The sequence below is a fragment of the Saimiri boliviensis genome, chromosome 17 (genome assembly GCF_048565385.1).
Source record: "Saimiri boliviensis isolate mSaiBol1 chromosome 17, mSaiBol1.pri, whole genome shotgun sequence".
In the NCBI taxonomy this organism is placed as follows: Eukaryota; Metazoa; Chordata; class Mammalia; order Primates; family Cebidae; genus Saimiri; species Saimiri boliviensis.
The window spans coordinates 8,102,990-8,120,140 of record NC_133465.1 but is presented as its reverse complement, the minus strand read 5'-3'; the positions used below and the strand labels follow the sequence as shown (position 1 = coordinate 8,120,140).

General features: G+C 49.3%; 2 protein-coding genes across 2 annotated transcripts; both read right to left on the bottom strand.

The window, feature by feature from the left end:
- Positions 1-53: 53 nt before the first annotated feature.
- On the bottom strand, positions 54-17,140 carry WRAP53 (WD repeat containing antisense to TP53). The gene is made up of 11 exons (XM_003929184.4): positions 16,162-17,140; positions 15,643-16,074; positions 15,407-15,505; positions 14,742-14,853; positions 2,976-3,064; positions 2,001-2,091; positions 1,761-1,893; positions 1,007-1,215; positions 711-814; positions 431-565; positions 54-316 (listed from the first exon to the last, which is right to left on the bottom strand). The coding sequence occupies exons 1-11, from the start codon at positions 16,398-16,400 to the stop codon at positions 70-72; spliced, it is 1,890 nt and encodes a 629-aa protein (XP_003929233.1). The 5' UTR covers positions 16,401-17,140; the 3' UTR covers positions 54-69.
- Positions 3,569-4,169, bottom strand: LOC120366798 (large ribosomal subunit protein eL21-like). Its single transcript, XM_039476037.2, has one exon. The coding sequence runs from the start codon at positions 4,112-4,114 to the stop codon at positions 3,632-3,634; it is 483 nt and encodes a 160-aa protein (XP_039331971.1). The 5' UTR covers positions 4,115-4,169; the 3' UTR covers positions 3,569-3,631.
- Positions 17,141-17,151: the final 11 nt, after the last annotated feature.

Genomic DNA, 17,151 nt, shown 5'->3' with positions numbered 1-17,151 from the left:
CCTGCCCGCTCCCACCTCACTCATGTGCTTCCTCAAACAGACACAGACTCTAGTATCATAAAAACCTTTTTATATAAGCTCACTGTCACCTCCCTCCGTCCCTCCCTGCCCTTTCTCGCCATGGTGGTCATCAGGGATGCTGGGGTCTGGGCCCCCCCCACACCACCAGAGCTGAAGCTGACATTCAAGGTGGACATGGCGCATGGAGAGCAGGGGAAGGCCCAGCTCTGGCTCCCCTTCGTCCTCACTCTCTGTGGGCTCTGGAAACACACGCTGACCAGAGGCAGTAGCCAGGAGAGGCAGGCTAGGGTGCAGGCTGAGGGAGAGATGAGAGGGTCTGTCAGCACCTTCAGTAAGGACACTTGCTCCCTCTGGGATTCACCTCCCTCCCCAACCCAATCCCCAACATCTCTGGAATTGAAGTGAGGACCTCACGCCATTGGTGCAGTCCTTTTGGGGCAGAAAACTCAATACAGGCTCCGGCTTCCCATCACTGTCAGGCCCGCCTGTGTCCCACACCTGGACGGCCCCGCCGGTGCTGCCACTCACTAGGAACTGCCCAGTCCTGGGAGAGAGAGGAGAGATTTGCTGGCGGAGACATCACCCCCAGGGCAGAACCCCCGACACCCAGGGGCTGGGACCCCACAGCTGGGCCCTGACATTCCTAGGCTTATCAGGGCCCTGTGTGGGAAGGAGCCACGACCACTCACGGGTCCACATCGAAGTAGATGCGCTGATTGGTGGTCACCTCTCGACTCAGGGACCACAGTGGGTAACCAGGCTGCCGGAGATCCCAGCACAGGAGCTCAGCATCCTAGAGACACAGAACAGGACCTGGAGCGGCCCCCCAAGCCCTAGATGTCCCTGCCCCCCTCAGGGTCTCCAGGCACTCCTTCAGCTTGGGATTTCTTCCCCCATCCGCATCCCCATCCCCCTACACTGCAGACTACACCCCACTCCTGCGCCGCTGCCCAGCTGCTCTGAGCTCTCAGAGTATGACCCCTACCTTGCGGGCTCCTGAGAAAAAGCGGTTGCCATCGGGGTGAAAGCAGAGGTGAGTGATGCCCCCTTGGTGCCCTCCCAGCAGGGCAAGAGGGGAGCCATCATCCCAGGCATACAGACCCAGGGAGCGGCCGTAGGAGCCACAGGCATAGAGGGGCTGGGCTGGGCTGAAGGCTATGCAGGAGATGATGCCGCTCTGGCCCTGCTTTTTTGCTAGAGAGGGAAGGAACAAAGCAGGGAAGGGGTCAATGGCTCCTGGCCCCAACCAGGCGAAGCAGAGCTCTGTCTCCCATCCCAGCACCAGCATCTCCCCCATGCTGTTTGTCACGAGCAGGATAAAGACCTCTGATGCTCCCCACATCTATCCTCCCAAATGACCTAAACACCAAGCCCCACGCCCCACTTCATCCCTCTCAAATTCCAGTCTTTCCGTGGAGAGATGCGAGTGGAAGGCCTACGGCAAAACACAATCAGCTTCACGAAAAATTTTCTAGAAAGATTTCAGAGACCGAATGCTCCACAGCTAACAGGGCGTGGGTTCAGGAATTAAGCCAGCCTTTGACCAGCTGGTTGACCTTGGGGAGGTTTCCTGCGTGCCCTGAGTCTGCTTTCTCCTCTGCCAACTGGGCTGAAGCTGCCTCCCAGGGTTATACACACGACGGCATGAAACCCCACAGGTGGCCCCTGGCTCATGCAAGACCCTGTGCAGGTGGCAGCACCCTTCCCTCTCCTCCTCCCGTGGAGGCACAGATGCTTACCAAATGTGGCTCGGACCTCGCAGTCTCGGCCGGGCCGGGCCGTGGAAAAAACACGCACAGTCCGGTTGAACCCACAGAAGAGCTGGGAGCCATCCGGGGAGAAGCAGAGTGAATGGGCTGCCGTCAGCTCGTCCTGGGAAAAGGGAAGGGCTAAAAACAGGTCTTGCAAAGCCTCCGCTGCCCTGAAGGAAGGAGAGCGGGGCCAACAGAAGCACTAGGGCTGAGTGTGAAGGTCCCTACCAGGTGGTTGTAGGCACGAAAGGAAGCCCGGAGCTCTCCAGTGAATGCGTCCCAGATATGAATAGGGTTCTCCCGGCTGCTGCTGGCCACGCTGAGAGAGACATGGACACTGAAACCCCGGTGCTGTCAAAGGAAGGGGAGGAATGGCCGGGCGCGGTGGCTGACGCCTGTAATCCCAGCACTTTGGGAGGCCGAGGCAGGTGGATCACCTGAGGTCGGTTCGAGGCAGGTGGATCACCAGCCTGGCCAACATGGTGAAACTCTGTCTCTACTAAAAACACAAAATTAGCTGGGTATGGTGGTGCATACCTGTAATCCTAGCTACCTGGGAGGCTGAGGCAGGAGAATTGCTTGAACCTGGGAGGTTGACGTTGCAGTGAGCCAAGGTTGCACCACTACACTCCAGCCTGGGTGACAGAGCGAGACGCTGTCTCAAAAAGACAAAAATACAGGCCAGGTGCGGTGGCTCACGCCTGTAATCCTAGCACTTTTGGAGGCCGAGGACGGTGGATCACAAGGTCAGGAGTTCGAGACCAGCCTGGCCAACATGGTGAAACCCCATCTCTACTAAAAATACAAAAATTATCCAGGCAAAGTGGTAGGCACCTGTAATCCCAGCTACTCAGGAGGCTGAGGCAGAACTGCTTGAACTCGGGAGGCAGAAGTTGCAGTAAGTACAGATCACACCACTGCACGCTCGCCTGGATGACAGAGCAAGACTCCATTTCAAAGTCAAACAAACAACACATTTAGCTGGGCATGGATTATGCCACTGCACTCCAGCCTGGGTGACAGAGTGAGACTCAATCTCAAAAAAGAAAAAAGAAGGGGAGGAAGCCAACTGACCAGCCCCTCTGATGAGCATGACAAGCTGGCCTCTTCTGAAGGCCCCTGGCAGCCCTTGACTCTCCCAAGAGGGCCCGCTTGAAACTAGGTGGTGGGGTGGTGAATGCGGAGGCAAAGGACATTACTTACTAGGAGGTGTCTGGCTGGGCTGAGGACATCAGAGAATACCAGCAGTAATCATAGATGGTATCACCTTCCACCATTCGAAGCACAGGGACCTAGACAGAGACGTGCAAATGCCTGAGTCACTCGGAGGGAAACGGTGTCTGAGGCGCGTGCCTCTAGCAGTGCTGTGGCAGATGGGGTGTATATATGGAGCAGAGATTCTGTCTCAATGTTCAAGGGCGAGCTCAGACTTTAATGTCAGATTTAGCCACCAAAAGCCATATAGATTCATACTTTTTACTTTCTTTTTTTTTTTTTTTTTTTGAGACAGAGTGTCGCTCTTGTTACCCAGGCTGGAGTGCAATGGCACGATCTCGGCTCACCGCAACCTCCGCCTCCTGGGTTCAAGCAATTCTCCTGCCTCAGCCTCCTGAGTAGCTGGGACTACAGGCACGCGCCACCATGCCCAGCTAATTTTTTGTATTTTTAGTAGAGACGGGGTTTCACCACGTTGACCAGGATGGTCTCGATCTCTCGACCTCGTGATCCACCCGCCTCGGCCTCCCAAAGTGCTGGGATTACAGGCTTGAGCCACCGCGCCCGGCTTTACTTTCTTTTAAAAAGTTTTTTTTTTTTTTTTTTTTTTTGTCTTTTATTTATTTATTTATTTTTAACACCTATTATGCCATGAATTCATAGGGAATAGGTTCCAGCAGCTCAGGCTCCTTCCCATTGGTTCTCACAAAGTGTGCTTCTCTGGGTGGAGCAGGCTGGCGCTTCAGTTGGACCCAGGTACCTTTCTCTTTGGCTTCTTTCTTTTTCTGATCATTCTCCTTCACACGTTTTAGGAAGCTATCTCGGCTCTTAGAGTGCTTGATGTGCTCAATACGCACATTAATTCTCTTGGCAAGAATCTTGCCCTTAACTTGTTTGTTTACAACAATGCCAACAGCATGCTGGGTAACATTGTAGACCCTTCCAGTTTTGCCATGATAACATTTGTGGGGCATTCCTTTTTGAACAGTGCCCATTCCCTTAATGTCTACAATATCACCTTTCTTATAGATTCGCATATACGTGGCCAAAGGAACAACTCCATGTTTTCTAAAAAGCCTAGAGAACATGTATCGAGTGCCTCTCCTCTTTCCCTTTGTGTTCGTCATTTTGGCGAATTACTGGAAGATGGCGGTTCCGGCCGAAAAGAAAGCTTTTTTTTTTTTTTTGAGACGGAGTTTCACTCTTGTTACCCAGGCTGGAGTGCAATGGCGTGATCTCGGCTCACTGCAACCTTCGTCTCCTGGGTTCAGGCAATTCTCCTGCCTCAGCCTCCTGAGTAGCTGGGATTACAGGCACGTGCCACCATGCCCAGCTAATTTTTTGTATTTTTAGTAGAGACGGGGTTTCACCATGTTGACCAGGATGGTCTCGATCTCTCGACCTCGTGATCCACCCGCCTCAGCCTCCCAAAGTGCTGGGATTACAGGCTTGAGCCACCGCGCCCGGCTTCTTTTAAAAAGTTTTTGAGACAGAGTTTTATTCCTGTTGCCCAGGCTGGAGTGCAATGACGTGATCTCGGCTCACAGCAACCTCTGCCTCCCAGTTCCAATAGATTCTCCTGCCTCAGCCTCCCAAGAAGCTTGGATTATAGGTATGTGCAACCACGCCAGGCTGATTTTGTATTTTTAGTAGAGACAGGGTTTCTCCATGTTGGTCAAGCTGGTCTTGAACTTCTGACCTCAGGTGATCTACCCACCTCAGCCTCCAAAAGTGCTGGGATTACAGGTGTGAGCCACCATGCCTAGCCTCTTACTTTTTCTTTTTAAACACTTAAGAGACAAAGAAACAAATAATAATACCCCAACCCAGACACAAAGAACTAACCAGTAATTCAAATATTTACTGAGTACATGTTAGGTGCCATTTGATCCTTTAAAAAAATATTAGTACAAAAATTAGCCAGGCATGATGGCGGGCTCCTGTAATCTCAGATACTCGGGAGGCTGAGGCAGGAGAATCCCTTGAACCCAGGAGGTGGAGGTTGCAGTGAGCTGAGATTGCACCACTGCACCCCAGCCGGGGCAACAGAGAGAGACACTGTCTTAAAAAAAAAAAAAAAAAAAAAATCATCGGTGGGGCACGGTGGCTCACACCTGTAATCCCAGTACTTTGGGAGGCTGAGGCAGGCAGATTACTGGAGCCCAGGAGTTCAAGACCAGACTGGGTAATATAGTGAAACCCTGTCTCCATGAGAAAAAAAGAAGAAATTACCTAGGCATGGTGGCACATGCCTGTAGTCCCAGCTGCTAGAGAGGGTGAGGCATGAGAATCGCTTGAGCCCAGGAGGCAGAGACTGCAGTGAGCCGAGATGGTGCCACTGCACTCCAGCCTGGGTGACAGAGTGAGAAGCTGTCTCAAAAATACAAAAATGAAACCAAAAAAAGTAACCTCCCTACAAAAATAAAGAAAAAAAAGTAAGCAGTTCAAATATGCAAAGTATCTTATTTTAAAAACCCTGTATCCCTCTATCCAGCTGAAGAAAAACTATGTTTAAACCCCTTTCCTAACAGAAACTCTCCCTCAGAGGTAAACATTATACTGAATTTATCACTGTCATATATTTCTTTAGGACTATATTATACTTCATTTATTTTTAAGGCAGAGTCTCACTCCGTCACCCAGGCTGGAGTGCAGTGGTACCACCTTCGCCTCCTGGGTTTAAGTGATTCTTGCGCCTCAGCCTCTTGAGTAGCTGGAATTACCGGAGTTCACCACCACACCTGACTAATATTTTTTTTCTTTTTTTAATTTTACTTTAGGTTCTGGGGTACAGGTGCAGATTATGCAGCATTGTTGCATAGGTACACACATGGCAAGGTGGTTTGCTGCCTCCATTCCCCAATCACTGACTAATTTTTTGTATTTTTAGTAGAGACGTGGTTTCACCATGTTGCCCAGGCTGGTCTTGAACTCCTGGCCTCAAGTGATCCACCTGTCCCAGCCTCTCAAAGTGCTGGGATTACAGGTGTGAGCCACTGTGCCCGGCCTAGGAATATATTTATATGGAAAATATGTGAAAAAAACAGTATCTAACGTTCTCTGGCAGATCTTTAGACTTAGTTTTTTCTTTTGTTAGAGACAGGGTCTTGCTCTGTTGCCCAAGCTAGAGTGCAATGGCACAATCATCTCACTCTGACCTCAAACTCCTGGGCTCTAGCAATCCCCCAGCCTCAGCCTCCCTAGTAACTAGGAAAATAGACACATGCCACCATGCCTGGCTAATTTTTTAAATTATTTTTTGTAGAGACAGGGGTCTATGGTTGCTCAGCCTGGTCTAAAACTCCTGGCCTCAAGCAATCCACCCACCTCAGCCTTTCAAAGCACTGGGATTACAAGCATGAGCCACCATGCCCAGCCTACACCTGATAGTAATGATATGATATCATATGTATCCTTCTATGATAGTGAGCTTTAACCATGGTAACACGTTTTGCTGTAATTCATACGTTTTCATTGCTGTATAGTACTCCACTCATGAATACATTCAAACTGATTTGCCCTGCTTCTGTTGAGTCACTGATGCCATTCTGTTTTTTGGCTAGTGTGCTTTAACATTCTGTACACATGTAGAAGGCTTTCTCTACAGTTTCTGCTGATGAGTGAAATTACTGGTCTCTATGCTATGCACTTTGCCAACTTTGTAAGATACTATAATGTCCATTTCTTTGCCAAAGCAATCATCCCAATGTCCTCCCCCACCAGCAGCGTGTAAGAATCTCTATTCTAGCCGGGGCAATAGAGCAAGACCTCAATTTTACAAAAAATCAAAAAATTAGGCATGGTGGCATGCTTGTAATCCCAGCTGTTCAGGAGGCTGAGGCAGCAGGATTGCTTGACCCCAGGAGGTTGAGGCTGCAGTTCACCATGTTCGCACCACTGCACTCCAGCATGGGCAACAGGGCAAGATCCTGTCTCCAGAAAAAAAAAGGATTGTTCTTTATCCTCTTGGTATTGCCAGACTTTTACATATTTCTCAATTTGAAGGCGGTGAAATGGCGTTTCATTACAGCATAAATTTCTATTTCCATCATTACTATAAGAGACTTTAGATATTTCCTCTATGCTTACTAGCCATTTAGGTATACCTTTTCATAAATTTTGCTCATTTTCTTTTTTTTGAAACGGAGTCTTGCTCTATTCCCCAAGCTAGAGTGTGCAACGGCGCAATCTCAGCACACTGCAACCTCCGCCTCCTAGGCTCAAGCAATTCTTGTGCCTCAGCCTCCCAAGTAACTGGGATTACAGGCACCCGCCACCACGCCTGGCTAATTTTTGTATTTTTAGTAGAGATGGGGTTTCGCCATGTTGGCCAAGCTGGTCTTGAACTCCTGGCCTCAAGTGATCTGCCTGCCTCGGCTTCCCAAAGTGCTGAGATTACAGGAATGAGCCACCGCACCAGGCCAAATTTTGCCCATTTTTCTACTAGCTTGTTTTGTTTTGTTTTTTGGGGGTCTTTTTGTTTGTTTGTTTGAGACAGTGTTTTTCTCTGTTCCCCAAGCTGGAATGTAGTGGCACGATCTCGGCTCACTGCAACCTCTGCCTCCTGGGTTCAAGCAATTCTCATGCCTCAGTCTCCCAAGTAGCTGGGACTACAGGCAGTGGTCACCAAGCCTGACTAATTTTTATTTATTTATTTATTTATTTATTTTTTGTTGTTGTTGTTGTTGTTGTTGTTGAGACGGAGTTTTGCTCTTGTTACCCAGGCTGGAGTGCAATGGCATGATCTCGGCTCACCGCAACCTCTGCCTCCTGGGTTCAGGCAATTCTCCTGCCTCAGCCTCCTGAGTAGCTGGGATTACAGGCACGTGCCACCATGCCCAGCTAATTTTTTGTATTTTTAGTAGAGACGAGGTTTCACCATGTTGACCAGGATGGTCTCGATCTCTTGACCTTGGGATCCACCCGCCTCGGCCTCCCAAAGTGCTGGGATTACAGGCTTGAGCCACCGCGCCCGGCCTAATTTTTATATTTTTTAATAGAGACAGGGTTTCACCATGTTGCCCAGGCTGGTCTCGAACTCCCGGCCTCAAGTGATTGCCCACCTCCGCCTCCCAAAGTGGGGATTACAGGCATAAGCCACCGCACCTGGCCAGTCGTTGCCTTTTTCTTACTGATTTGTGAGAGATATTTAAATAGTCTGGACATCCGTCCTTTATCAGTTATCTGCTGGCTCTCAGGCTGATGTCAACCAGTCATGACTTCAGCGTCCACCTCTCTACCCTGAACCCATATATCCAACTGCCTGGTAGACGGTGCCACTTGACTATCCCACAGGATCCTCAAACTCAAGTTGTCCATAATGGGCCCAGCATCTGCCACCATCAAACCTGCTGTTCCTCCTGGACTCCACATCCAGTGCTCAATCCTGAAATCTGAGTACCAGCCTTGACTGCTACCATCTTCACTTTCTTGCCACTCCTGATCCAACCCAATACCAAATCTTGTCAGTTCCTCCTCCTAGCCCTCCATTACCATGCTGCTACCCCCAACCCACCTCTCAAAGCTCATCTCTATCTGCTCATTCCCTTAAAGTCTCTGAGTCCCGCCATTTTGACTCTCAGGTCCCATAAGGTGCCAACTCACCACACTTTCAACCTACTGGCTTTCACATGTCCTAGGCTCCAAGTCTGGAATATTCTTCCTTCATCTCCCTTAACGACTCCTCCTGGCTGAATCCTAATCATCCTTCAGGTCTCTTTGATGCTTCTTCCTCTGGGAATACTTCCCTAACCCCTCCAGCTGAACAAGGCACCCCTGCTCCACTTTCCTATAGCCCTCGGCGCTCCTCACCCTGCTTCCATCATACCTATGGGAGAAGGAAGAAATCTCGTCTGCTTTGCTCTCATCACTGCTTCCCCAATACCTGGTGCAGAATCAGCAGTCAGTAAACATGGGGTTAATGAGCAAAAGGAGGCAGGAGACTGTTTCCGCAGCATAAGGCCCAAAATAATAGGACCTTGAATTAAAGTAGTGGTGGTAGGATAGACAGATGTGAATGGATTAGGAAGATAAGGTGGACCTGATGGGATCTGGTAAGTAATTGGGAGGCAGAGGCAGGCGGATCACTTGAGGTCAGGAGTTGAGACCAGTCTGGTCAACATGGTAAAACCCCAGCCTCCAAAGTAGCTGGGATTACAGGCACATGCCCACCACACCCAGCTAATTTTTGCATTTTTCATAGAGAAGGGGTTTCACCAGGTTGGCCAGGCTGGTCTCAAACTCCTAACCTCAGGTGATCCGCCCACCTCGGCCTCTCAAAGTCCTGGGATTACAGGCGTGAGCCACCATGCCTAGCCCTTTTTGTTTTTAGAGATGAAGTTTTCTCTTCTTGCCCATTTCTACTAAAAATACAAATATTAGCCAGTCATGGTGGCACATGCTTGTGATCTCAGCTACTTGGGAGGCTAAGGCAGGAGAATAACGAACCAGGGAGGCAGAGGTTGCAGTAAGCCCAGATTGCACCACTGCACTCCAGCCTAGGTGACGGAGCAAGACTCTGTCTCAAAAAAAAAAAAAAAAAAGTTTTTTCTTGAACCTCCCCCAAAATACATGAAGATAATTTGTTCACCAAAGAATAATTTATGATATAATAATCCTGGAAACAACCCCAATGTCCAAAACAGGAGGTAAGAAAATTATCATAAGCACTCAATGCAATATCATACACCATTAAACATCCTAACTGTGAAGACTAGACTACCATGAAAAACATTTAGAATATGATTATCAAAAGGAAAAAAGGAGTGTAGAAAACCATGTGCTATATGATTACAACCACATGAAAGCTCTCAGTATTTGAACAGAGCTTAGAAAGAAATGTAGAAAAATTCGGAGGGCTAAATTCTGCAGTGGCAGGTAATGATTTTTTTCTCTTTTTAACATTCTCATTTCTTTCTTTTTTTTTTTTTATTTTTATTTATTTATTTATTTTGAGACGAAGTTTCACTCGTTGTTGCCCAGGCTGGAGTGCAATAGCGTGACCTCAACTCACCGCAACCTCCGTTTCCTGGGTTCAAGTGATTCTCCTGCCTCAGCCTCCTGAGTAGCTGGGATTACAAATGCATGCCACCACACCCAGCTAATTTTTGTATTTTTTGTAGAGACGGAGTTTCACCATGTTGGCCAGGCTGGTCTCACGCCCAACCTGATGTGATCTGCCAGCCTCGACCTCCCAAAGTACTGGGATTACAGGCGTGAGCCACCACATCCAGACTTTTGTTTTTGTTTTTTTGAGATGAAGTTCTGCTCTTGTTGCCCAGCCTGGGTTGCAATGGCATGATCTAGCCTCACCGCAATTTCCGCCTCCCAGGTTCGAGCAATTCTCCTGCCTCAGCCTCCCAAGTAGCTGGGATTACAGGCATGCACTACCGTACCTGGCTAGTTTTGTATTTTTAGTAGAGACAGGGTTTCGCCATGTTGGTCAGGCTGGTCTCGAACTCCCAACCTCGAGTGATCCACCCGCCTTGGCCTCCCAAAGTGCTGGGATTACAGATGTGAGCCACCACCCAGCTACCATTTCTCTTACAATTCTGCAATACTCAACCTCCCGACATTTCCAGAGTCTCTTCTAACTATCTCTGCCTTGAAACAACCTCTCCCCTCCTGAACTCTTTTAAGATGGCTGCACCACCATTTCCTAGCCTTAAGAAAACACCTTACAATTTGTACAGAGAGCTCAAATGTCTGCAAGCCTCCAGTCTTTTTTTTTGAGATGGAGTCTCACTCTGTCACCAGGCTGGAGTGCAGTGGCAGGATCTCGGCTCACTGCAACCTCCACCTCCAGGTTCAAGCAATTCTCCTGCCTCAGCCTCCCGAGTAGCTGGAAATACAGGCGTGTACCACCATAGCCAAATAATTTTTGCATTTTTAGTACAGACAGCGTTTCACCATGTTGGCCAGGATTGTCTCAATCTCTTCACCTCGTGATCTGCCTGCCTCAGCCTCCTAAAGTGCTGGGATTATAGGCGTGAACCACTGTGCCCAACCAAGCCTCCGGTCTTAAGAGTTGCATGTCAGGTAAGCGTTCAGGACCAGTCTTGGAAATGAGTACCTTTCTTCTTTTAACGAGCCAACAAGACTCACCCCTGCCACAGATCACTTGAGGCTAGGAGTTTGAGACTAGCATGGGCAACATGGAGAAATCCCATCTCTACTAAAAATACAAAAATTTGTCGGGCGTGGTGGCACACGCCTGTAGTCCCAGCTACTTAGGAGGCTGAGGCACGAAAATCATTTGAACCTGGGAGGCAGAGGTTGCAGTGAGTCGAGATCGCACCGCTGCCCCCTGCACTCCAGCCTGGGCAACAGAGTGAGACCCTGTGTCAAACAAAAAAAACAACAACAAAAAACAGACTCACCCTCACCCATCCTCCTATTAACCTCAAGCACTAGAGAAGTCCTGCTCTTCTGGGTCATCTAGCATCACCACCATTTGTATACTGCTCTAAGCACACCCTAATCTCCCCAAACACACACTCTTCCCAGCCCTCCCAAATTAAGCAGGGCCTCTGAAATTCCTACTCAAGGATCTAAAAACCAGCTGGGCACAGTCGCTCATGCCTGTAATTGCCACATTTTGGGAAGCCAAGGCAAAGGAATCACTGAAGCCAGGAGTTTGAGACCAGCCTGGACAATGTACCGAGACCCCATTTGTACAAAAAGTACAAAAATTAGCAGAGCATGGTGCTATGGTCTATAGTCCCAGCTACTCGGGAGGAGTTCAAGGCTGTAGTGAGCTATGATTGCAACACTGTACTCTATCCAGCCTGGGCAACAGAGTGAGACCCCATCTCTAATAAAATACATAATAAAGCCCCACTATATTTCTCATCATCTTCTCAGAATGATCTATTTGCCCCTGCACCTGCCTGGCACTAGCTGTCCCCAAGGCCCTCTCAAGCTGAGATGGCTTTAATGCTCATAGCCAGCTGTCCTCAATACATACCTAAGGACAGGAGGTGGCTGGCTGTCATTATGCCCCTGCTGTCAAACCCTAGCTCCTCTGCAATCCTCGCCATCAGGCTAGCTTCCCCTGTTTTATCACTCTCCCTCATCCACTAAGACTTTACCTCCTAGTTCGTCAGCTCACTGCCCACAAACAGTCCTGTTATCATTCTTGGTTTTTTGTGGGTTTCTTGGTTTTTGTTTTTTTTTTTTTTAGGTGGAGTCTCGCCCTGTCGCCCAGGCTGGAGTGCAATGGCATGACCTCGGTTCACCGCAACCTCTGCGTCACAGGTTCAGATGATTCTCCTGCCTCAGCCTCCCAAGTAGCTGGGATTACAGGTGCCCGTCAACACACCCAGATAATTTTCATATTTTTAGTACAGACGGGGTTTTACCAAGTTGACCAGGCTGGTCTCGAACTCATAACCTCAGGTGATCCACCTGCCTTGGCCTCCCAAAGTGCTGGGATTACAGGCGTGAGCCACTGCACCCAGCCTGTTCTTTTCTTGAAACAGGATCTGTCTCTGTCAGATAACAGTGAGCCAGGAGCACAGTGGTGTGATCCTGGCTCACTAAAACCTCTGCCTCCAAGACTCGAGTGATCCTCCCACCTCAATCTCCTAAGTAGCTGGGATTACAAGTATGAGGCACCGTGCCCAGCCTTTCTGATGTTTTAACACACAAAGCTGCCCAGGCATGATGGCTCACACCTGTAATCCCAACACTTTGGGAGGCTGCAGTGGGCAGACCACAAGGTCAGGAGATCAAGACCATCCTGGCTAACACAGTGCAACTCCATCTCTACTAAAAAAAAATATGGCTGGGTGCAGTGGCTCATACCTGAAATCCCAGCACTTTGGGAGGCTAAGGCAGGCGGATCAGCTGAGGTTGGGAGTTTGAGACCAGCCTCACCAACATGGAGAAACCCCATCTCTACTAAAAATACAAAATTAGCAGGTGTGGTGGCATGTGCCTGTAATCCCAGCTACTAGGGAGGCTGAGGCAGGAGAATCGTTTGAACCCGGGCAGTGGAGGTTGCAGTGAACCAAGATTGCACCATTGCACTCCAGCCTGGGCAATAAGAGCAAAACTCCATCTTGAAAAAGAAAAATACAAAAAATTAGCTGGTCGTAGTGGCACATGCCTGTAGTCCCAGTGTCTCGGGAGGCTGAGGCAGGAGAATCACTTAAACACGGAAGGCTGAGGCTGCAGTTTGCCGAGATGTGCCACTACATTCCACCCTGGGCAACAGAGCGAGACTTGTCTAAAAAAAAAAGGAACAGTTCTGGGTGTTTGTAATATCATTGCCAGTTCCTGGAAAGCTCTTTCCAAAAGTCTTCACGTGACTGACCCCTTATCCTCCTTCAGGTCTTGGCTCAAATGCCTCCTTTTCAAAGAGCTCCTTCCTGACCACTTTATGCAATGTGGCTTCCTCTAGTTAGTCTCTCTTCATTCTGTTTCTTTCCTTCAGAGCGTTTATTACCATCTTGTGGCTGACGCTTGCCGGTTCACATGCATCAGCAACAAGATAATTCGTCTTGTTTGTTGTCTGCCTCCCACGCAGAAAGCAAATCAGCCCTTCATCTGTCTTGTCTGCCACTTTATCCCAGCGCAGTGACTAACAAATATCAGTCGTCAATCAATAAATATCTATAGGCCCGGCACAGTGGCTCACACCTGTAATCCCGTACTTTGGGAAGCTGAGGCGGGTGGATCATCTGATGTCAGAAGCTCTAAACCAACCTGGCCAATATGGTGAAACCCCATCTCTACTAAAACTACAAAAGTAAGTCAAGCGTGGTGACGCATGCCTGTTGTCCCAGCTACTCAGAGGGCTAAGTCAGGAGAATCACTTAAACACGGAGGTGTCACCACGGCACTCCAGCCTGGGTGACAGAGCAAGACTCTGTCTCAAAAAAATAACAAGTAAGGCCCGGCGGAGTGGTTCACGCCTGTAATCCCAGCTTTGGGAAGCAGAAGCAGGTAGATTATGAGGTCAGGAGTTCAAGACTAGCCTGGCCAACATGGTGAAACCCCATCTCTACTGAAAATTCAAAAATTAGCTGGGCATGGTGGCACGTTCCTATAATACCAGCTATTGGGGAGGCTGAGGCAGGAGAACTGCTTGAATCAGGACCCAGGAAGCAGAGGTTGCAGTGAGCCGAGATGGCGCCACTGCACTCTAACGTGGGCTACAGAGCAAGACTCCATCTCAAAATAATAGTAATAATAATAAAAAGCCGGGGGCGGCGACTCACATCTGTAATCCCAGCACTTTGGGAGGCCAAGGTGGGCAGATCATGAAGTCAAGAGATCCAGATCATTCTGGCTAACAAGGTGAAATCCTGTCTCTACTAAAAATGCAAAAATTACCTGGGCGTGGTGGCGTGCAGCTGTAATCCCAGCTACTCGGGAGGCTGAGGCAAGAGAATCGCTTGAACCCAGGAGGCAGAGGTTGCAGTGAGCTGAGATCACACCACTGCTCTCCAGCCTGGGCAATAGAGCGAGAGTCCATCTCAAAATAATAGTAATAATAATAAATCTGTAAATAAATACTGCCACGAGAAATTCACTACTTTTTAATAAAAACACAGATTCCTACTAAAAGAAAAGGGAAACATCTGTCTAAATAACTTCCGAATTCTGGACAGAAAATGCTACATGTGGAAACTCATCTTGAAAAACAGTGCTGTTTGCGAAGAGGAAACATTTGTACTACCCTTTCTCCATCTCCATGAAGGACTTAAATGTGCAGCATTGACGAAGGGACAGAGTTAGCCCTATCCTTACCATTTCTGCATATTCCACCTGCTCCTCCTCATGGTACAGCTCTGGGGGCAGGTTATAAATTCGCAAGATGTTATCAGCACTGTTGGTCAAGATGCAGGAACCGTCAGGGGCCCTAGAAACAGGAGAGAGTTAGAAAGCCGGCCAGACCTACGCTTTTCAGGGGTAGGTAAGCCCCCTGAATCCTTGAGGGAAGCAGAAGACACAGAGACACAAATTGCTAGATAAAATTTAAGCTCAGGGCCGGGCATGGTGGTTCACACCTGTAATCTCAGCACTTTAGGAGGCTGAGGATGGCGGATCACCTGAAGTCGGGAGTTCGAGACCAGCCTGACTAACAATGAGAAACCCCATCTCTACTAAAAATACAAAATTACCCGGGCATGGTGGCACATGCCTGCAATTCCAGCTACTCGGGAGGCTAAGGCAGGAGAATCACTTGAACCCGGGAGGCTGTGGTTGTGGTGAGCAGAGATCACATCATTGCACTCCAGCCTGGGCAACAAGAGTGAAACTCCGTCTCCAAAAAAAAAAAAAAAAATAGGCTGAGTGTAAAAAAGCTACGTGCCCCTTCTTCAGCTCTGGTGTATCCTTCTCCTAGATAACTGGAGTGTTTTACGGTGAAAATTCTGGGGGTGGTCAGATCCCTGCACCGTCATTATCCTTACCATTTACAGCCTTTCAAGAAGTTCTCAGGTTGAGTGCTGAACTCTGACCAGGAACCACTGAGAAATCGAGGCAGCTGGGAGAAGCTGTAGTTCCAAGCGCTAAAAGGAAGACGGGGACAAGAAACGTGGGTCGTTTCTGCAAATGGGGCAGGGAACTGGAGAAGTGGGTCTGAGGACCAGTGGCAAGGTCGACCTCATCTCCCCGGACTCCACACTCAACTGCCATCAGCACTTACGGGTCTCCCTCGTCCTCTGCAGCGGGTACCCCAGAAGCATGTTGCATGGCTTCCTCAGACCCCAAGTCTGGCCCGTTCAATTCTTCTTCAAAAAGGCTCCCGTTTGCTTCTTCTGCAGTAAGGCTTCCATTTTCAGAAAGTTCTTGCTCCTCGATTCGAGGACTCAATTCACTAGAAGGACCAAACCCCGTTTCCAGGGGAGTGGAGAGAGAAACTGGGTCCCCCTCCCCTGGCTCCTGGGACACAGCTGAGCCAGCCACGGGATCTGGGGACAACCGGGGCGGATCGTCCCTTTCGGAAGGCGGTGGCATCACTTCAGGGTCCGCATTTTTATCCATCGGGGAAGCGTGGGGAGAAGGACGGGCTGGAGCTGGGTCCTGGTCTGAAGGACAGCAGTCCAGAGCTAACGGTTGCGTCTCCAAAGTCTTCATACTGCAGACGGAGCAGAGCGGACATCAACCTCAGTCGGGATGGCCTCGAAGTTCTCAGGAATCCGACTCAGAACTTAAAAAAACCCACCTGTGCTTCCTTCCTCCTTCGGGGAGGAGGCAGATGACTCCGGGGAGGAGAAGCGAACAGCGGACGCCAACTTTGAAAGCACGGCGTTCCTTAGCACCGCGGATCGCCAGGCTCTTCTCGCAGTCGCGGGATTTGGGCCCACCTTCCGATTGGGCCGCCGCATCAAGGATCAGATTTCGCGGGCGACCCTCGGAACCCGCAGAGCCGGGACGTGAAAGGTTAGAGTTTCCCGTTCCCATCAGGCCTTAGGGCTCCTCGTGGCTGCTGGGAGTTGTAGTCCGAACGCTCCTGTCTTGGCTAGAAGCGCCTGCGCTCCCCCTATCGGCTCCCGCGGTAACTTTTAAAGTACCTGCTCCACCCCGCCGTCTGCAGAGGGCGCTGCAGGTCTTGCATCTCTTCTGCATCTTACTCTCCAGGCTCTAGACCTCTCTCCCTTCTTTCAAAAAATATTTACTATCGAGCTACCCAGCACTGATATAGGCATTGGGAAATACAGCAATGAATAAGATGGGAGAAAAATCCTCATAAGGCTTACGTTTCCACGTACTGAAAGCAATGAACAAATCTTTTCAGAGTGATAAGGGTTGTGAATGAGATTAAACAAGATGGTGTGATATAAAGTATCTCGGAGAAAACGTTAGCCTGAGATATTAAGGAAAGCCTTCTTTAAAAATGACGTTTTAGCTGATGAAAAGAAAGGATCCAGCTGAGAGCAAACGCAAAGCTTTCTTCCTTCCACCTTCATATTTGACACAGTGCAGGAGTCCTCCAAACTGGTTTCCACTAATTTTGCCCTCAGAGCTCTGGCTTGTAGAATTTTCCCACCCCAAAACATTAGTATCTACAGCACCAGTTCGGCGAGAACCCTGACTCTTCTCTGCACCTTCTTCCCCAACTCTCCATTTCCTTTGCTTCTTCCGGCAGTCGGATTACTTGCCCTTACTTGTCATGGCGACTCTCCAGCTTTGTGCCAGGAGCCTCGCAAGGGTT

Excerpts from the sequence above, each read along its gene's own strand:
- LOC120366798 (XM_039476037.2), bottom strand. The coding sequence starts at position 4,114 with ATGACGAACACAAAGGGAAAGAGGAGAGGCACTCGATACATGTTCTCT.
- WRAP53 (XM_003929184.4), bottom strand. The coding sequence starts at position 16,400 with ATGGGAACGGGAAACTCTAACCTTTCACGTCCCGGCTCTGCGGGTTCC. Across the intron at positions 1,894-2,000 it reads TTCGTGCCTACAACCACCTG|GACGAGCTGACGGCAGCCCA; the intron begins GTAGGGACCTTC and ends CCCTTTTCCCAG. Across the intron at positions 566-710 it reads ATCTACTTCGATGTGGACCC|GACTGGGCAGTTCCTAGTGA; the intron begins GTGAGTGGTCGT and ends TCTCTCTCCCAG.